Here is a 21,986-nt window from a genome sequence, read left to right as displayed (position 1 = left end):
TTAGTGTTGTACTGGGATTCCTGTGTTGCATTTTGTTTTGTTGTGTTGTTTCTGATTATGTTTTGTGTTGGTATGATGTGTTTTGAATGTAATTGTGTTATGTTCTGGTGTTTACTTAAACATATGTCAACACATGCCGCTACATTTCCAGTCAAAAGTAGCACCTGCCTTTAAAACTCCCATGACAAACAACCATTTACCATTGTCTTAAGTAAAATAGTGCTGTTTTTCTACAATTTAGGACACTTGGGCCACAAGAAACACAAAACATTTTTGACTGGTCTTTGATTGTAAGTTAAGGTACTGCTTGGTCCACACACCTTTAACCACTGTGATATGAACACAGGTTTCTAGAGGTGGTAATGTGTGACAAAAATGATTGTGCACATTTGTTGTGTGACATTGCTGTGGCGGTGATGTATTCTGTTGTTTCTTTGGGCTGCTGTGTGCATTGTATTACTGTGTGTTGTTGTGCTCTATAGTGTTTGTTGTGGTGCATTCTGGTTTCACTGCTTTGTTGTATTGCGCTCTGTATGGTTTTAATTGTGTTACCATGTAGCTTTGTGTATTTTATTGTTTTGTGTTCATGTTGCTTACATTAGATTTCCAAACAAATGCTGCTACCTATCCAGCCAAAGGAAGTACACATCTTAAAAGTTTCAGTGCCAAGCAACCATTTACCATTGACAAACGTGGGGAAATAACGAGCTCTGGCTTTTCAACTATTTAAGAATCCTCGCAGCCCGTATCAGTGGCAGAGGCTGTGTTTAAATTAGCACTTGCCGGGTAACTTTATGGGACACAGCCCCCCCCAAGATAAAAGGAAATTCAAATTAGCTCTAAACAAATACCATAAAAATCTTAGGGAGGATCATAGGAGTCTCCTGGCTGCTAGGATTCAGGCAACTCTGCTAAAGAAATTTTCAAAACTTCAAGTGAATTCATTCAACCTGAAGTCAGCAGGACTCCAGGAACTGCTTCTTCTGAAAGATGCGAATCTCTTACTATTTATTTTCAAGACAAGGTCTGTAAAATATATGAGGATTTTGAGCACCAATCAGAACCACTGTTATGCCAAGCACAGAACAGGGTCCATCCATCCGACTCTCTCGTGGGTAGCTTTGATTCCTTTGGTCTTGAGGAGAGAAGAGTTGTTCCTTACAGTAAAATCTGGAACCCCTGATGACGCTTGTCCAGTTCAAGTATTGTCCTCTCTTGGAACATCTTTGGCAGCTTATTTCACTGATCTATTCACATTGTCATTGAATATAGCCAAAGTGCCAAAAGTATTGAAACTTGCACACATTATCTCCTATTAAAAAAAACCTGCAGCTGATCGAGCTATTTTTTCTAATTATTGTCCGTTCCCATTGCTGCCTTTTCCAGTTATAAAAAATTGAGGAATTAATAAATAGAAGGCTATCTCACTATCTGAAGGATAACCATATCCTAGACCCCTCGCATTCAGGGTTCAAGGCAGCTCACAGGATGGAAACTATTCCCCTGACAGTTATTGATACTATCAGAATCAGCTTAGATAAAGGCAAACCAGCAGTGCTTCTATTGCTCGGCCTATCTGCAGCATTTGATAGGGTCTCAAATGCAGTCTTAATCAATAGGCTGTATAACTTCTGGGTGCATGCATTCACTTTGGCCTGGCTTAGGGACTACTTGTTGGTAAACTATAAAGTGGTTTCCATGCCTCCTTTTAAATCCAAGACTTTCCACAATTCTTGTGAGGTTCCCTAAGGTTCTACTCCAAGTCCCACACTTTTTAACATATATGTGACCCCTTCAGCAATGGTGGTTGGGGCATTTGGCTTTGATAATGGACCCGCTTGAGCCCTTTTGGTCTCTGCTGGAGAGAATTCCTGATCCCTAAGAGGTGCCTCTGAGGTTCGGGATCCTTGTTTGGCATGAGTTGAGCTCCTCCTGGAAGAAAAATACGGAAGTTTTTGGGATCTTCACAACCGCAAATGGGCCAGTTTGCACCAATCTTGCCGCCTGCGCCGACCATCAACACGAATGTCTGGTGAACCTGAATCTTCATGCTGTAATGACCACCAGCAATATGAGAGCTGCACTACAGCATCGACAGCCCGCTATGACCGCCAATGTAAAGCTCGAGCAATGATCATCTGCAATGCAAACAGGATCTTCAAGCTACATCGATGCCTTCTGAGACGCTCGGCCGGCTCTTCATACAAAAGTGAAAACTATCTATGATGTTCTTCCAGCTCCTTGCAGCCTCCTCCACCACAAACTAGACTTTTTGCACCAGACTTTGAGAAGATAATATTTTCAGCATGACCAACCAGGGCCCTGTATCCGGCCCGCGCTCCATCGCGGTTGGCCTGAATTTGTGACTTTCACCCGGCCTTGCAAGACCAGATAATCGCGAGTGGAGCAAGCGCTATTAGGTGCTATAATTAGCAGAGGATTAAGCACAGCTCAATTTAGTGACTTTTGTGGTTAACCTTGACAAGGATTGTGGCCGCTGCTGCTTGAGAAGGGCTGATAACCCCCCCCCCTCAACCAACAACCCAATACGTCACAAACAGCAACTGTCAAAATACATCAGCCGTGACAGTGACGTCATACAAAATGCTCCAGAACCCTTACCTGGGCCAGGTGCAGCCACTAGCTATTATGTCGTTACATGGAATAACAAAATGCAATGCTTACGGGTTATCAAATAATGGGGGGCGACTTGGCAGCAGACTTAGACCTATCAGTATCCGTCAAAGAGGAATGCTATGTCCCTACAGTAAATCAGATAAAGAGACAAATAGCCAGGGGCAGAGCTACGGAGGCCCAAGCCACAACAGCATTCCTCCGATGATGCTGTATAAATATGATGCTGAATACTAGAGCAAGGCTTTACAACCGGTTTTTAAGGACATAAATTCTGTAGCCACAATCCCGAAATCCTGGAAAGGATCAATCATCAGTCCAATTTTTAAACAGGGCGATAGGAAAGAATAAGGCTGAATAACAATCGATTAATCACCCTCATCGACGTAGAAGCAAAGTACTACGCGTGAACAATCTTGGACGAGTTAACATCTTGGGTATCAGAAAACACTATCATTCTTATAAATCAAACCGGGTTCTGCCGGGGCCAAGGAACCACAACCAAAATCATGGCTCTAGCCTTGCTAATGGACGCAGTTAAAGATGCAAAAATTCCCCTATTCCTTTGTTTTGTTAATTATACAGCTGCTTTTGATCATGTCAACCGAGCCAAAATTCCCACCTCTGGATCGAGCTGTTTCACCAAGGTAAATGCCCGGCCAGGTAATATTTGTTTGACTCCCTCAAGCTACTGGGTCTGTCCGAACTCTGGGGAATATCAACAGATCATCTATCCTTCAAAAAAAAATTGAAAAATGAAACGCACGTGATATCAGTCTTAGAAGACAAGGCAGCGCTTGCTAAAAAGGCACATGGCTGGATTGTGCTCAGTGACTATGAAGGACGCAAACCGCAATCTTATTTGAGTACAGGAGTCAAAATTAGGACGAAGGAAAACGTTTTAAAACTGCGACTGGGGGTTATTCCGATCTATTCCCATCTACCTCCATGGGAAAGAAGAGGTGGTCCGCAGACCTGTCGCCTATATGGAAGTGGGAAGGAGGATCTCATCCACGTTATCTGTAATTGCCCTAACCTTAAGGACATAAGATGCTCCTTGTTACGTCCTTTTTTCAGGCATCACAGCATCCAGACCTGTAGGCAGGCAGTGAAGCTGTGCTTCAATCCTATCGAGGTACAGCTAAACTGCCGTCTAACAAAGATTTTTGAGACTGTAACCAGGAGACTTAAGAATTCGTCGGTTGCAGACGCCAGGCCTAAAAATGAAGTAGCCTCAAGTACCCCTTAAAGTTAGCTGCAAAAAGCAAGTAACAGCACCTTACAGCCTCATAAGCACTTTAAATTAACAATGACTATCAGCTCTAAATGATGCCCTCTATTATCCTGTATTAGGCCGGTTGGTCAAATCAGGGAAATTATTGTCAGTCTAGTTCTTCCAGATGCACAAGCACTTTAGATTCACTGTCAACCATAGTTGCCAAATGTATAATTGCAAACATGTTTATCAATGGTTTTTAACACCGTTTTACTATTATTTTTTAAACTGGGAATAAGAATTTTTATTTTTTATTCTATTGCTATGTGTATGCAAAGATTTTAATTAATCACGCATAATAAATATTACTTACTTACTTGTTTAATTAAACATAAACACAGGTTCTGATAATCAAAAAGGAGAACAACCTTTTAGCATGTTTTGTAGAACAAAACCTCCAAAGCAGGGGTTGTTACTGAAAAACAAACAAAGAATGCCCTGAAATGATTTCTCCTTGTGTGTGGTTGACATTTTTTTTTCCTGTTTGCAACTGCCATTCTTTGCATGGCAATAAAAACAGGAAATAATGTCGGAGGGCGCACCCTAAATAGACTGGTAATCTGTCACCACTATCATGGCATCAACTAGCTTCACAGTGGGTCGTTTCGGAATGAACTGAGTCAGAGCTTTTGGAAACTAAGTAGTTGAACCAGTCTGGAAGAGAGGCCTCCACCAGTTTTTAGGTCTCGCCTAGCGACGCAGCGCATGCGCCTGCTCGCCTTGGCGAGATCTATTGTTGCCGCTTTCTGTGCCGAAGGGAGACAGGAGATGGCACGCGCAGACAGGAGATGTGCATGTGTATGGACAGGAGATGTGCACTCCGTATGAGTGCACATTTCCTGTCCCCCCAGGCTGGCGTTATACTGCGCGCGCATCGCACGCATCGCACGCTTTCATTTTCCCTCCCCCCGTCTACTCCAAGGAGCCAGGCTTTTATAATATAGGATCTAAAAAGGAAGCAAGGGTTAAGCAGCCTACAGTGTTGTGGCAGGTTTGAGGAAGCCGGGGTGCTATTCGGAGCTGGCAAGTGGTGAACCTAATGGGGGCAGCCCCCAGTAGCTGGTGTTTTTTTTGTTTTTTTTTAGCAGTTTTATGTAGCGCAAACTTGTTTAATATCCTACCCTTCTTTCCTCATTCTCTGTTCTTTACCTTACCTCCTCCCTTGACGCCTCCACCCCTTCTTTGTGTTACTCCTTGTTTAATCAACCAGCTTTCTGTCCCTTCTTTGTGATAACAACACAAGTGTGCAACAAATTCAAGACCTGGTTCCCCACTCCTCACTGCGAGCAAAAGTGTGCCCAAATGTCAATTCAATATATAGGTAAGCGACTGACCTTTTTTTCTTTTCCTCTCGGTCCCGCCCTCCGCCCCATGCCTCATGCTTAGTTCTTCCTCGTTCTGATAAACACAGAAGCGCCTCTGTCTTGTCTTCTAGGAGCAGGTGGACATGCAGGCGATCCTGGCAGGGGTCCTCTCTCTGGGAAACGTTGTGTTTGAGCCCCAGGACAGCGGAGGGGTGAAAGTGTCCCCCAACTCTCAGGGATGGCTGAAGACTGCAGCGGTGAGTGTGTAGGGACTTCAGGGTGTTACCCATGGTGCCCGAGGCACTGCGCCTTGAAACAGACACAATGCTGCAAGGAGCTATTCTTGTCACAAATTGCCAGTGTCCTAAAAGTGCCGATTTTCGCCTGAAAGCCTTGTGACAAGCGCTGGTCTCCAAGATACAGGATGTTGCCGTTTGTTGAGACTTGGAGTCTGACTTCCCCAACACTCTTTCCTCACATAGGAAACAAGCATTTGCAATGCAATAGGTCTCGCAGTGACGCAAGTTTAAGCTATTGGCATTGTAAATGACAATACTTTTTATTTATGTTTTTAAAACGAAAACAAAAATAAAAGGCATTGTTATTTGCAATGTCAATAGCTCAAACTCGCGTAACTGCGAGACCTATTGCATTGCAAATGCTTGTTATCAAATGCTACAATACCACCAGCCGCTGATGCCCCCAAGTCAAGCGGCAAAGCAATATTTGCTAAATGGAGAAACAACTGTACATTAATCAGACATGGAGTGAGGCAAGAAGTCCAGGGTTCGACTACAATGAGGTGGAAAGATGCAAGGTATGCAACAATTAAAGACCAGGACAGTGAGGAGAAAAAGACGGCTGGAAGTAAGGATCAAATGTTTGAGAGAAAAAGAGCTAAAGATGGAGAGACAAAGATAAATGCAGTTTGAAAAAGAGGAGAGACATTTTAAGATAGAGGGAGACAGAGTGGGAGAGATAGAGAGATACAGAAAGCAAATAGAATGCAAGAAAGAAAAAAGAGAGTGAAGTCAAGAGAGATAAAAAAAGGATGCTTGAAAATGAACACAGGAAAGTCATTCGAAGGGAAAGTGAAATTGATTAATGGAAACATAGTGAGAGAAAGAGAGACAAAGAAAGAAAGAAAACAGCGAAGAAAAGGAGAGGGATTTTTAAAGTGAGAGAGGGGGAGGGAGAGGTTAAGAGAAAATCAAACAGAGAAAAAGAGGAAATCAATTCTTAAAGGATGGGAGCTTCAAAGGGACTTGAATAACTAGAGAGAATAGAAGCCAGTAAAAGGGAGGGGGAGCAACAGAATCGAAGTACACAGTGAGAGCTGACTGGAGACTATTGGAGAGAAGTGAATGGCGTGAAGAGGTGCCCAATAGAAAGGAGCAGTTAAGTAGAGAAAACTGCTGAAGTGAGCCCTACAGATGAGAAGTAACCACAAAGGAGAGTAGAGAAGAGCAAACAAAGGTAAGCAAAGGGGAAAGAACAGTATAAGTATGCAGGCACAAACCAGAAAAGAAGCAAAGTATGCAGACACAGCAAAATGGATAACGAAAGGCAAACTTGACAGTTGTCTTAGGTAGTAGCATGAATTGCCTGGCATGACATCTAGGGTGCCGGTAAGTGGGCTGCCCTAGTCTGGCCTGAACTGCACACTCCCACCCACACATTTCTGGGTTTTGAAGATTAAGTTGACTCTACTTCTAGATCAGATTAGTAAATCACCCTCATGCAGCATCTTAGTTCATTAAAACTGGTTTGCTCAAGAGAACTTCACTCATACGCATACTGATTTGCTACAGGGAATGGGACAACCATTTCTGCACAATGTTGCACAACACTGAATCTACTTTTGAACTTCTGGGATATAATTCACATTTCATTTTCTGAGCTCGGTTGACATTTTGTGCCTATGGTGAATAATTATACATGTGTCTTACCGCTAGCTTTGACATCTACGGCATGACCAAATTTCTCCTCCCACAGACCTTCGTCGCTGTCCTAAAAGGAAGGTGAAGTAATTTGAGGATATTTCCAGAGGATGATTTTGTACCAAACAATACTTTCGACATATGCCCTGGGTAGAATAAATGCATTTGTGTAACTGGAAATACGGAGTTAAACGTCTTTTGAGACCCTGTTCACCACATATTACCTTTAAGGAGTCCAGAGAAGCATTCTGACTGCTTACTGCTGCAGTGTTCCTGCTAAAGGAAAGGAGTAAAAGATGTCAGTGAGCATGTGTGTTATAAAAGAAAGAAATATAATATGGCCTGATTCATAATGTTTCTTACTCGCCTTACATTGTCATTTTCTGTAAATTTTCGTCTTATTTGGAGGAACAAAAATACCCTTGTGCAAACATCTGCACCAGGCACTGGGGTAAAATATCTAGTCTTCCTAGAATAGAATCAATAAATCATTCTGCCTCATAATGTTTGGGGACAAACTGATAATGGGGTTCCAAGTGTAACAGTGGAACCCGGAGAGCTGTTTTGTGGTGGCTGGAGCTTCATGTCTTGCAACAAACTTGTGGTCTGCTTTGGATGAAAACTGTGGAGTCAAATCTTATGTCTTAGTACACTTTGTAGAAGACTGGATTACGCTTGATCCCAATTTGTTACCACAAGTCCTGGTTGTTGGAATAAACAGCTTGAAGGAAACATTATGCAGAGATTATCCCAAAGCTTTTCCTGTCAAGATATAAGTGTTCAAGATTATATTGTGATATTCTTTATTATAATAGAGCTTATATTTGCATACCATTAAGTCAAATGCTTTGGGAAAGCGAAACATTTGACAACTTTTATTAAACCTTTTGTAGTTTACCAGATAAACCAGATGCAGTTTAGGGTATGCTCAGCTGCTGGATAAGTGTTGCATAGACTTGTGACATATCCATTAGGGCAGCGTTTCTCAAACTGTGTGTCGGGACCCACAAGTGGGTTGCCAGCTGTTTTTGGTGGGCCACTAAAGTCCTGGTCTACGTGTAAATGATATTTAAAATGAGTAGCCCTGTTTGTGCAGCACGGCCAAGGTGCTGAACTATGTCCCTAAGTCCAGTTTTAAAACAAGCCTTTGCAAATATTCCCAAGCAAGCCTCAGTGTGATCCTTCCAGTATTTGTTGCTGCTGTGTTTTTCACTTCGCAAAGCCATTTCAGAAGAGAATGTGCTCACTAGATTTGATACACAACCATACCACATGTGCATGATTTTGACATGTAAATTGAGAAATATGGATGTGGCCTAACAGCCATAGCGGCACACTTTGGATCTAGAAAATCAGGTTTGAGACCTGGTGTTGGTTCAACATCCTTTGATTCTGGGCATATCACTTACTCTAAAGTGCTTATAATAAAAATGAATCTGACCTTGTGTAATGTAATGCAATAAGAAACACACAACAGACAAATCAAATAGACTGACTGGTGGATGGTAGCTTTCACACATTATAATGCTTGCTTACTTTGCACAAACATGTGATAAATTGAACCCAACACTTTGTTTAAAACATCTGCCCTGTTGGCAACAAGTTCTAATCATGATACAGAACTTTAACATGATAGTATTCATATTCAATAACCGCAAAAATATCAACATTGTTGTGAAGGGGTGCTCCAAATAGGCAAGGGAGGGAGTGCTCAAAAATGTGCATAAGTAAGGGTTGATAGAGAAATGAAAGACAGTGTGCAATATATACATCAACAACTGATTGAAAACCTATCAAGCAACATCGGAGGCTAAAGACACATGAAAATGCATAGTATTGTAATGAAACAGCTAAGCAATCACTGTTGTCTATATATGGTGATGAAGACCCCCTCGTAAGGACATAATCTTCCTGCTCACATCCTTTGGGGTCGAAACGGCGACTGCTTTATTTTATGACCATGTACATATTGCACACTGCCCTTCCATTCTCTATCAACTCTCACTTATGCACATCTTTGAGCACTCCCTCCCTTCCCTATTTGGAGCACCCCTTCACAACAATGTTGATATTTTTGCGGTTATTGAATATGAATCCTATCATGTTTCTAATATGAATACATTTGTGAATCTGATTTAATGAAGGTGATGATGTATAATTTTTTGTATTTTTTTATGTATTACCACTATGACCATTTCATTTTGTACTGTACTTTACCCCGGTCTGGTGTTTGTCTGGGTTCCCTTGTTGTTTTGTAACTCTCATGACACATTGAAAGCGAGGTCCCGAGCGTGCCATAATTTCCCTCCCTTTCTTCAACAATGTTACTCTAAGCATAGTAATTCATCTCATATATTAGGAGCTACAACTTCAAAATGCTACAGTTTTAAGCAACACAGGTTTCTGGAAAAATTCTAGGGATTAACCGTTGCTCAAAACAACATGCGAGAACCTACTTGACAAAAAAGTTAATTAAAGGCAATGTAGAATGAGAACTGAAAGGAAAGAAAAGTAGGGAAAAGATCAAAGTTTGTGTATGGCTGGGAGGGGTGAGCAGAAAAGAGGCACACTAAAGGAGTTGTTCATAGATTGCAAAAACATTTAAAGGGCACTGGTTTTCTATCTTTGCTCACAGACTCAGTAATACCAGAGTGCCAAATGTACTGCTGCTGTCCTACACCTACAGCAGTTCTGGACAGTGCCATAGACATCATGAACATACCTGTTTTTGAGTGGCGGCAACAGATGTTCAAAGTACAAAAGTCCAAGGCTGTTAATACTCAGCAAGATGTCATCCATTGACAATACATCTATCTGTAATGGATTTGCAGTGATCTTAATCCTGTGCTCCCCTTTTTCACATACCAATATCACACAGTTACTGTCCTCCTGGACTTTAGTCAGCCTAGACCAATAAAATACTTGTGTTAGAGATCAATAAAACAATATTATTAAGCAGTCTAGATGAAGAAGCAGTATTATTCAAGTGACGCTTAAACAATCCAGCAGGTAACTGGTATAATTGAATATTGTAGTTACACATTTTGAAGATTATTTTTGGACATTATGGACAATACATCTGCAATGCAATCACATAACTGGCAACATATTATATTGCACTTTAAAGATGGTCCGGCTGAGATAAGCTCCTTTGTGTATGATCCCCCGCACTTTTGTGTGTTACTTTGCAAGATTTAAAATCAAAGGTCTCTTATTTGCAAGCTCCAAAATCCACAGGAAGACCACATATGAGATTCCAGTGCCACACAACTCAAACAGAAGCTCTGAACAACCTAGTTAATAGCCTGACATTGTTAATACTACTGGCACCAGGACCTGGATGGAGCTTTTTTATCTGCACACAGAGGACTACTGCATGCCTGATATAAGGTCTATTTGGCCTCCCTCGCGACCTTCACTCATCAAAGAGACATACGCTTTAACAAATCTGCAACAAGAGATGTGCTTAAGAATGCTGTGCAGTCTCTGGTAACCGTGTATCCTGCTTTCCGCAATAAGGTTGCTATTCTACCACTTTGGGTATACTATGCATTGAAATGGTTCCTCACCATGGAGCGACCTTGTATGCAGGAGATGTAGGTAAGCGAAAAATAAATGTAATAACTTATTTGCAAAATAGGGAGACCTTCAATGTGCCGGCAAACAAAACTCATTAGTATCAGCCAAAGAAGTGCCAAGCAGCCTCACACAACCATCACCCTCACAAAAATTCCACAGTCATGGAACACATTCCCCTCCTTTATAAAAAAAAAACCATAAAGTTCATACACATAAATTTAATGATTTCTAATTGGATTGTGGATGGACCGCAGTATTTTGTGGTCTCAGATCTCTTCTTTTCACCATGTGTTGAGCTTTCTGGAGGCAATTCTTTGCATTCTTGTTGCGGCCCATTGTTCTGTTGCTGCCAGTATTCTTGTGGAGTGATATCTTCTTTGAAACCTTTTTCCTCTTATTTCATTACGATTACTGGACCAGCATCACAACTCTTATTCTGTGATACTTTATACCTTTCACCATTCTTTATTTTCACCCATGATCCATGGCATGCGTTCTCCCTTCTGGGTGGGTCATACATGTTGAGGCCTCTGACGATGGGCACCTTGCATTTTGACCATCACAATATCCCCATGCACTATTTGCCCTCTCCCTTTCATTATAGTTCTCCACATTACGCACATTTACTATATTACTTTCATGATTTGTCTTGTTTGCTACTCTTGTTACTTGTATTGATGTTTGATATCTGCTTATTAAGGGCTCATGTTGCTTTGTGGTATTCATCCATTCATGAGTTCAAAGGGTGAGAAAAAAGTGACTTTCTTAGTGGTACTTCTGTGTGCATACAATATCTCTTGGATTGTGGTTTCCACATTTATATAACCGCTAATTGCCATTCGTATTGTCCCTTTTATCATTCTGTTCATCCTTTCTGTTGCCCATTGCTCTGGGGGTACTATGATGTTGTTTTAGGGTCTGATTCCATTGCAATCCAGTTATTGGGCTTGATTTAGATCTCGGTGGACAGGTTACTCTGACACCAGGGTGACGGATATCCCGTCCTCCTAAATATAAATCCCATAGGATAAAATAAGATTTATATTTCGGCGGACTGGATATCTGTCTCAGTTATGACGGAGTAACCCGTCAGCCGAGATCCAAACCAGGCCCACTGTCTCATCTTTTGTGACGTAAATTTAACACTGTTATGAGTGATGAATTTTTGTTGCCCACCATAATTAAAGATTTTATTTAGGAATACTATAGTGGATTGTGATACTTCAGAAAAGAATTTTACTTCAATCCATTACTTCTATAATCCACTAACACTGTGCCGTACCTTATTTCTACCTCATTTCCATTAATAATCCATACATTGGTCCTATGAAGTCCAGTCCTATCTTCCGTCATGACTCTTTCGGGATTTCAACTGGTGTCAGTGAACGTTTAGAGTGTGTTCTAAGACACCATTGTTTTTTAGTCACCTTTTTACAAGAGTTTACCCAGATGGCCTTGATGTCATACTGCATTTAGTTTCACTTCTATCGTAATCTGATTGTGCCAACAATTTGTCTCTTTTTAAAACAAATCTCCTTGTATAGTGAGTTCCTCCTTTTTTTTAAAGTCAATCTCTGTATTTTGAATTGTTTTTTCACCACTGTCCACCATTATCCTTGATTGAAACCATTACTTTGAATGCACCTCTTTTTTTTCCATGTTTCTTTTGATATAACTGAATTTGCCCTACCCAGTTCTAAACTCATCTGTTTCCTGTCTCAACAACTGGACCATCAGGCACACACGGAGGACCTTGAGAACAGATAACACCAGAATTCCAACGCTCATCATTACCGGAAGTTTTGAACTCGTCCGAAAGGAAGGTCCTCATAGGGGGGGATCTCAATCTGTTCTAGACAACACCCTGGACAGATCCACACAGAGACATGGCCAGACTGGGCCACTGACCGGGCTGGGATACGGGTGGCTCAGAGACTTGGGACTTACAGACATCTGGAGGACACTTCACCCACACACTCACGCCTACTCTTACTTCTCACACGCACATAAAACCTACTTTCGATTAGACCACTTCCTGGGCAAGAAGGAAATTCTCGCACACACTGACAGTATGGGTATCTCCCCTGCCGCAATGTCAAATCACTCGGCTATTTAATTGGAACTGAAGCTTCCTCCGGCGCGTCGCCCAACTTGTTCTTGGCAAATGCGCGACACCCTACTGCAACGCCCCGATATCAAGCGGCAGGTGCAAAAAATCATTCTTGACTACTTAACCCTCAATGACACCTCTGAGATCTCAGTTGCCACATTCTGGCACGCACTTAAGGCGGGGGGGTCCGGCGGGAACTCATAGCTATTTCAACAGTGGAGAATAAAGAGCGTAAGAAGAAACAAGACCAACTGTCGGCGCAAGTTACAGATCTAGAGGGTATACATCAGTGAACTGGGGCCCCAAGAATCTGGAGGCAGCTGATAGACGCTCGAACGCAACTTGCAGGATTAGCCCATGACAGAGCTGAACATGCAGCTCTACGTTAACGCCACGCCTTCTTTATCGGAAGGGACAGGAGCGGTCTCCTGGCAAATCGCATACGCGTACAGCAGCAACAGAGGAGTGTCCACTCTCTCTTAGAGGCGTCCGGGGCACAGATTACAGATTACATCTCCATCGCACAAGCATTCAAGGAATACTACGCGGGCTTGTATGCCGCCCAAAACTTGAAACATGAAAACGGAGCGTCTGATCTCGCAGACATCCTTCCTCTCTTCTGCCCTGACCACTTCACTTCTTCCACATGGATCTCATGATCCAGAGATCTTGGCAATCTCCCAATTATCGTCCCTGAAACTGCCAGGCCCTGACGGCTTCCCATCTATAGTCAAAATAACATTTTGCTAGACCCTCGCCCCGATCCTAGTTCTACTGTTTAATACCTTCTCCGCTCCTGGAGCCATCCCTCCCCCAATGCTTTCAGCCCTGGTGCAAGTTATTCCTAAGCACGACAAAGACCACCGGAAATGCGAATCATACCAGCCAATTTCACTCTTGAACGTGGACCTCAAACTATTCACGGGCATCCTAGCCCCTGCATGCAATCCTTTATCGACCCGGATCAGACAGGCTTCATCCCCCAACGTCAAACCAGTGACAACACTAAGCGAGTGCTGCATCTCATCGAGAATGCCTCTCGAGCCTCGGGGAACACATGCTCCTAGCTATTGATGTGGAGAAAGTAAACTGGCCTTTCATAGAACAGGTTCTTACCCATTTCGGTATCACCGGGAGATTCAGACCCTGGGTGCTAAATTGTTACCATCTCCCAATGGCATCTGTCAGGGTGAACGGTTGCGTTTCCACGCCGTTCGCTATCAACAGGAGGATGCAGCATGGGTGCCCCCTGTCCCCTCTGCTGTTAGCCTTGTGCATACAGCCTTTGTCTCATAGGATGCAGCATAATCCCAATATCATCGGGACTATTTTCGGAGGGGTATCTCATAAAATCCGTCTATGCGCAGATGACGCTCTGGCCACTTTAGACCGGCTGGCGATGTCCCTTCCCACTTTCTTGGCCGAATTAGAATCCTTCGGGATCGCTTCGGGATTCAGAGAGAATATAATCAAGTCCTAGGCTCTAAATCTATCAATGCCCCCAGCACTTGAATCCCAGCTTGCTGTGCAATTCCCCATTTAGTGGGCAACTTCATTGGTTCCTTATTTGGGGATCAAACTGGCTTCCACCCTTCCCACTACCTCACTCGTCAATTACCAAACATTACATAGCCACATTAAAACTGAGTTAGCCTGTTGGAAACCGCATGGGATCTCCTGGTTGGGAAGAGTCGCAGCTCTCAAAATTACCGTTCTGCCCAGGGTTTTATATCTTTTTTGGAAGCTTCCTCTAGCACCCCCAAAAGGGATGATCTCCAAACTACAATCAGAATTGTACCATTTTGTCTTGGTTGGGAAGTGCCCTCACCTGAGGAGAGAGATTAGCTATCTCCACCCAGGTTCTGGGGGCCCTGGGATACCAAATTTACACCTCTACTACTCAGCCACCCAACTGCGGTATTTGTCCGAATGGAACAAGGCTGAATCAGAACGACAATGGCTCTTCCAGGATCGCACAGTCACCAGCACATGCCTATGAAAGATCCTTTTTTTTTTTAAAGTGCATAGACCCCAGAGTCTGTACCTATCCCTGATCATGGAGGTGATGATGAAGGCTTGGGACCATTGCAGCACCAAATGTGGCTTAACCTCCTTTCCCTCTCCTCTGATAGCGATTCTAGATAAACCAAATTTCCAGAGAGGCAACAGGCCTGGAGCATTCCGCAAGTGGCGCCAGTCATCCTGCCTTGCAGCGGGGCATTTATTCGATGAGGATGTTGTGATCTCCTTCACTCAACTACGTGAGGACTATGTTATTCCTGGGACAGAGCAATTGCACTATTGGCAACTGCGCCACTGGCTTGTACAGCCAGACAATAAGACCCAAATGCAGAGACATCTTTCTCCATATTAAAAATGGCTAGCATCTACGACCACAGATAGGAGATTGGTCTCGGTCCTCTACACCTTACTCCTACAACTTACTAGACATACTCACAAGCCTGGCGAGGCTCGGTGGGAGAGGGAGCTGGGTAGGTCCCTGACCAGCAAGGAATGGGAGGACATTTATGACAGAGCCCAACATACTACTTGCAACATGGTTCTTACTGAAACACTCACTAAAGTAACTACGTACTGGTATTTAACACCAGAACACCTGCACAGTTTCAATCCTAATAAAACCCGACTTGCTGGGGGGGGTGGGGGTGCCGTGCTGGGGGTACACTAGTGCACTACTGGTCACAAATACTAGATGATATTGACATACATCTAGGCACTCCGCTCCCTAGATTCCGGTCATACATGCTTCTGGGCTTACCCAATCCCTTCACCTACCCTCTTAGATCTAGACGGAGAAGGGGATTGGCATAGCCCTGGGTGCGACAATCCAAAATATTCTCTCACACTGGGGGACAACACAACCTCCCAGTCATCTGGGCTGGCTCCATCGCCTCTGGCTCATCTTGGGGATGGAGAGGATAACCCTTTCCCTTACTAATCAAGGGGCATCCTTTGGGGAGCTGTGGAGACCTTATATATCACTCCTCACTCAAGAATTCCAAGAATTGACCTACCCCAAATACATCCGAGTCCTACGCTTAGCAGAATTAACCCCAACCACCGACAGTAACAATGCCTCATAAACACACTGAAGACTTGCATATCATCTCACAAGCCACAGACCAGATTGAGTGTTTTGGGGGGAAAGAGGAGGGCTGGGGACGTTTTTATCTGTTATTAATTATCTTTGTACACCAGTCTTACGGTAACATACTGTTGTTTTACCTGCATTACCCAATTGAGATCAACGCTGTATTTTTTGGGTGTTAAAGAATAAAAAGATTTAAACCATAAAGGTTTTAAATCTTTTCTCATGACCACACTTTCTACAATTTTCCTGTTGAGCCAGCTGTATACTTTTTTTCAAGAGTGTTTCCCTCTTTTCAGGCTCATCAGTTGCTGGGATATTCATCAGAATGAAGTTCTCAGTGTCATTAAACTATCTTTCTTTCAGTGCTCTTAAGCCAGGGTAATTCATTCAGTTGTATAATCATTCTGTAGCCGTTTAGGGAGGCATCTACTGGGCATGGTGTATCTTCATATCTATCCTTTTCCACTTTCACTATGAAAGCCAGGGTTAATTTGAGGTCATCTTCTTGTTATATGATTTCTTTTTTGTTTCTGGTTGACAGTTCTTTCCTGAGTGCTAATATGTTAGCTGTTTGGTCCTCATAGACGCTTAGTTTTGCATCTGGAAATTGTTGTTTTCTTTGATGTCTCTATTAGGGTTGATTTACTTTGTTATGTTTGGTTCGTTTCCATTCTTGATTTGTCCTGTTTTTCCACTTCTACTAGGTAAAACGTCTTAGCTGCCAAGTTGTCTTCTGTCTCAGCATTCTCTTTTTCTGTAAGGACTAAATTAACATCTTGATGACACCACTTATACTATCTTGTCCTCTCTGTCATGAGGAGTAGCACTTCTAGATGGTATTGGTTGGTATGCACCAGGTGCTTGACTGATACAGTCTGCATCCAGGGAAGCTCTCAATGGTGGTAATTTGGTTTGACACTTGGGCACTGTGATGTGCTCTGATTCAGCAGTGCTCTCACTTAAGAAGCAGGTGACGGTGAACTTACTGTTGTAACCTTCATGGATCCATCATCCCTTGTTATAGTTATTCTTCAAATTTTGAGCTTCTTTTCTTTGTTCCAATGGTGTTGCATTGTCTGTCATTCCCTGTCGTGTAGTCAGACATGGGGATCCCGTATCCTCAGAACCTCTTGTTCTGTTATTCCACTGCTGGTCTTTGATATCAAAGGGCTAAGGGTATGCTCCTTTTTGGTTCTCTGTTGGTTGTTGGAGGTAAACATTTTTGTTTATCTCCTGTTATGTTTACTGCTGGAGTAGCTGACCTTACTTGGTCTTTCCAAGCAGCAACAGGTCCATCTTCAGTTTAAGCTGTTTGATTGTAGCTGCTACTTTTGGGGCTTTAGAAGAGTCCTTCAGAGTTAATTGTAGGTCTTTGGAATTCCTCTGCAGTTTATTGTGTGATTCTAATCTCCAACTTATCTTTCTTGAGCTATTTTCTACACACTATAGTTATTTGTAAGCAGATGTGGGGGATGTGCTACGTTGGATTTTGTCTGCTACTGCCTGCTCCTTCCTTTTCTAGATTCAAGCTTTTTCTGCTCTTTTCTGTCGTCTCTTTTTGATCATGAAGTTCATTACTACTCCCTTCCATTGCCACTTCTTGATCAAGGATCCTCTTGACATTTTTTACATTTTCATGTACCTTATGGATAAATGATTACCAAAAGGTTATTCCTCCTACACTTGTTGTACACATTTTTGAGTTTGGGACTGCTTGTGGGATCTACGGTTCCTACGTCTCACCAGGTCATAATGTAGTGTACTCTATTGATTTGTGATTTGATTGCCTATTTGACTCCCCCGCCCAAATTTGCTCTTCCAGCAGAAGTGTGGCTCTTGTAAATTTCAAGCTCCCTTGCTTGGAGAGTTGACTGGGCTTACCAGTAGTGAACGGTATCTGACCTAGTGGCAGGGTGGGGGGAAGAGGGAACCAGGGTCGGACAAAGAAATAAAAAATAAAAATAACTTACCTGCACCCACGCTCCGATCTGGCTCCGACGCTCCCACCTGACTCTGTGCACTGCAGGCACAGGCACCCTGAATCCTCTGTCCCCAATCCTGAAAGCAGCATGACAGCAGCTTCAGGATGGGCCTGCGCGACGTGGGTTTGCGCTCCCAGGTAGACTGGGAGCCTGTGCCTGCTCTCTTCAACCCAGCAATGCAGCTGGGGTGGGAGAGAGCTTCAGTGTGCATGACAGTTTGCCCGTTCTGAGACGGCTGGCCAAACCGTCATGTGCACTGATTACAGTGCAAAACACTCTTCCACCAGACTGTCATCTTTGGCCCCGCCCCAAGCCCCTGCTCCAACAGCCAAAAGAAAACGATAATAAACAATCGTTTTATTATGGCTTTATTTTTCAGTTTTTTGTCTGCTGGCGGGGAGGCGATGCTCCTCTGCCATAGCAGAGGACTGTGGGGGCTGGTGACAATTGAAAGTGGTGTGGAGTAAAACAATAGTTGTGTTGCAGTGTGGCGAGCGAGCGCAGTGAGCGAGCCTAAACAACCCACAGGTGGTTTGGGGGGGTTGTCACTCCGAGAAATGAGAGGACAAATGGTGCATTTTCAAGCGAATTTGAGAAAGCAGGAAGGTTAATAAAGCAATTGTGAAAGTGTTCTAACAAAGACAGTGACTGGCAAAACTACCGGATGCATATCAGACGCCGGCATACCACTTACTCTGGCTATCTGTACCACTGTGTGCTATTCTTTCACAGTAGGTATGTGGTTGTTCCATGGCCATTGATGCACTAGGTCTTTCTGCAGTGATATCTCAGGTCTGTGTGTGGATGTGAGCATCCTGCCCACACTCAGAGGGGGAGCAGGCACAGACTTAGATGAAGACTCCTGGCAAGTCAGGCTGAGACAGACAGTGTGAGCAATCAGTGCTTGAAGCCTCCGGGCCCCCTTCGACAGACCGAGCCAAAGACTCTGTGGCTGACAGACAGCAACAGTTAAAAAGCGGTGCAATTTAAAAAGTAAGACTGGGACATAACCACTTCACAGGTCCTCTTTCCAGCACACTGGCCCCAGGTTGGTGTCCCTGTTGTGCGTATGTGCATGTTCTAGACCTCATTTTTTGCATTACCTATGAGTGCGTTAAGAGCTATTCTGGACAGTTATTTCTGGGGGTGCTTGGTGGACTCCTATGGGCTTCTAAGCCCCTGTGCATAGATCTTCTAATCTGACGGAATACGTCAAATGCCTCCTGGAGCACTGTTAGCCTCACCCTTGCATAGGCTGCATCCAACTCAATTCGCAACTCCACCAGAGCAGTTAGGGGAATACAGGGGCTAACAAGCACGACGAGATAAAACAGAGAATGCATAAGGTCCAAGCAAAGGTAGATAAATAAATAGTAAAGAGCAATAATAATAAAATATCACTGAAAGATCGAGAGGTGAAAGAAGGGGATTGACTAAGAGACGATTCACCTTGTGCAGTCAGGAAAGCTGGGGCCCCTGCCTGGTGTATGCCTAGTAAAATAAAGCAATACTCTGGGTTCCAGGAGCCCTTGATGCCCCTGTGCACCGATGCCATGCACCTACAGCACTATCAAATGTGTCTGGGTGGTCACGAGAAGACACCTGCTATTGTTACTATCTGTTTACTGGGACGAGGACACACTGAAGGCCTCACCTCACATGAAAGTGTCAAGAGTACAGTGTATACCCCCTGTCTCTCTTTCGAGATCACTCCGGATGGAGGCCCCCTCTCCGTCACTAGTGACACGCAGGCCCCTTGTCCTCATGCACATTGTTACAGTAAATGACTTGTGATATTTTCCTCAGGAAATAAAAGTAAACACACTCTTTGGGCTCATGATGTGTAACCATGTGAGCAAGCCCCTTAGTATTTAAACGTAATTACGCTAAGATGTGTGTTACGTTTACTCTACAACGCTTCTGATCGGTTCAGAATTTGCAAGCTTTTGCTATTTTATTACTATTCTCTAATTTTCAACATTTTAAGTTTCCATGCGCTCGTGGCTCTTTCTTCTTCCTCATTTTCGGTTTGGCTGCTTTAGTTGTTGATTTAAATAGCTTCCATTAAAGTATTCGTTAGATTTTTATTATTTTCTACAGAGCACTAACCGAGCAAGCTAGCATTTTACGTTTTGCGTCATATAGGTCAATCTAACACTTTCACTTTTGATTTATAGTTTCCCTAAAGGGCACTTTTCTATCAAAATGCTATTGCGTTTGCCTTTGTTGCCTTTAACAGGTGTTAACATGACTAATTTAGCTGAACACAGATCACGCACCCGCAGGACACAGCCCGAAGAATACACATTGCACAACACTCTTCAGAAGTACTGTATCACCCGGACACAGAGGGCGCTCGGGCTCCCGCCCTTGTAGTTCCACGGAAAAATAGTGCATTGCGAACTTCTGACAGAGAATGCCTCTCTGGCATCCCGAGTGCGCCCTGTGATCAGTTCAGCAAGTGTGAGTGACTCTCAGGCTGCAGACACGTACCCATTGGAAGGGATGCGTCAAAACATTAGAGTGCTCAAAACACACGAAGCGCATCCCCCGCTCGACGAATCACGTGCGGTGTCCGTCCTCTGCATTTATTATTCTTTTAAATGTACTTGTTAGAGCAAATGTGAAACTATATCTCTTTTTAAACTGAAAACGACAAGGCCATTAAACGGTTTCACATGTCGTTCAAATAACTCACCGTGATAACCACACGAGAAGTTGAGAGCGCACACAAGACCTCTCAGGACTCTACTGTTACACACCACAGGTTGTCTAAGTCGACAAAGCTATATTTGCTCGGTTTAATTCAACATCACGTGCAGAGGCTGTTTGCGCTCAGTGTCTGCCTCTCCAATTATAGAAGCGCAAATCTTCCCTGCTCTTTTGTCCACATTCACTTAACGTGCTAAACACTTGATTTTACGCCACTTAACGTTGCGGATACATGGTTTTTATAAGCCCTGGAAATAGGCGCTACGTTCTCTCATTTTAATAAAACTCATTTTCGGGATGCCAGCAGGATAAACCGCCCTGTTGGCCGCGCAGATTCAAGTCGGTACTTTCAGACCTCACACAGATGGGCTTGGAGACAGCAATGTCTTACTTGCTGGTGGTGCTGAACGGAAGGGATGCGCTTCCTGAGTACCTTGTGTCCTCTCGCACGCAGTGAACCAGTTGCTGGTTTGCAGGTATGTGTTTCCTTTACAACCGCTTGCTGGCATTTTACACAGCAGCCACGTGTACCTGCCCCTCACTGAGTGTTTTTGGATGGCCGTGCTCTGGGGAGATGTTTAGTCTCTGTCTGTGTCTATGGTCCTGATTGAAGTCAGGGCCGCTGTGGGCACCCGTGTGCCTGCTTCGCTCTCTGAGTTAGCATTGGTTGTGGCTCTAATGTCTGAAGTTTCGTTCGAGGTTCAGCATTGCGTCAGCCCCCTGCCTGTGCGGTCTGTTGAAGTAATAGCTGCATGCTGAGCACACAGCTTGCAGGGAGTGGATAAGGGGCAGAAATGGGGGGACAACAGAAGCCACTGTTGAGGGTGCTGTAGAGAGCACTGCAGTTGTAAATGAGATCATGGGGTGTCCTTCAGATCGGGTCATGTTTCAGTTCCTTAGCAGAGGGCCTGTCAGGAATCCCCTCCCGCACATGGATTCCCTCCCACGATGCCACTTCCGTGAACCTGGTGCGCTTGGAGGAGAGCGGACTACAACTCCCAGAATTCCCTCCGGCAACAATTGCCTTTTGCCACTCAAGAGTTCTGGTTACATAACACCAAGGGAAACGCCTAGTTTTCATGTTATGCAACTCAAGAGTTCTGGTTGCATAACACCAAGGGGAACGCCTAGTTTTCATGTTATGCAACTCAAGAGTTCTGGTTACATAACACCAAGGGTAACGCCTAGTTTTCCTGTTATGCAACTCAAAAGTCATGGTTATACAACGCCGAGAGTACTACTTAAGGAGAAGATCACTGGGACTCGGCGTCGGATATTCTGATCTTTGCCGGAGTACCTGGTTGAGGTACACGGACCCGTTGGTGAGTTGAGCGGCG

The 21,986-nt window shown here is 43.8% G+C and overlaps 1 protein-coding gene across 3 annotated transcripts in view; it reads right to left on the bottom strand.

Annotated features, from left to right (window-relative positions):
* Positions 1-21,986, bottom strand: part of GANC (glucosidase alpha, neutral C) — a 386,043-nt gene that overhangs the window by 251,612 nt on the left and 112,445 nt on the right. For all 3 annotated transcript variants that reach the window (XM_085627093.1, XM_085627092.1, XM_085627091.1), the window contains exons 6-8: positions 9,877-10,059; positions 7,379-7,430; positions 7,164-7,224 (exon numbers count right to left, since the gene is read on the bottom strand). In XM_085627093.1, the coding sequence (XP_085483219.1) occupies positions 7,164-7,224; positions 7,379-7,430; positions 9,877-10,059 (296 nt within the window). The remainder of the gene's footprint in view (positions 1-7,163; positions 7,225-7,378; positions 7,431-9,876; positions 10,060-21,986) is intronic.

The sequence above is a fragment of the Triturus cristatus genome, chromosome 9, assembly GCF_964204655.1.
Source record: "Triturus cristatus chromosome 9, aTriCri1.1, whole genome shotgun sequence".
Classification (NCBI taxonomy): domain Eukaryota; kingdom Metazoa; phylum Chordata; class Amphibia; order Caudata; family Salamandridae; genus Triturus; species Triturus cristatus.
This window is presented reverse-complemented; position numbering and strand designations above follow the sequence as displayed.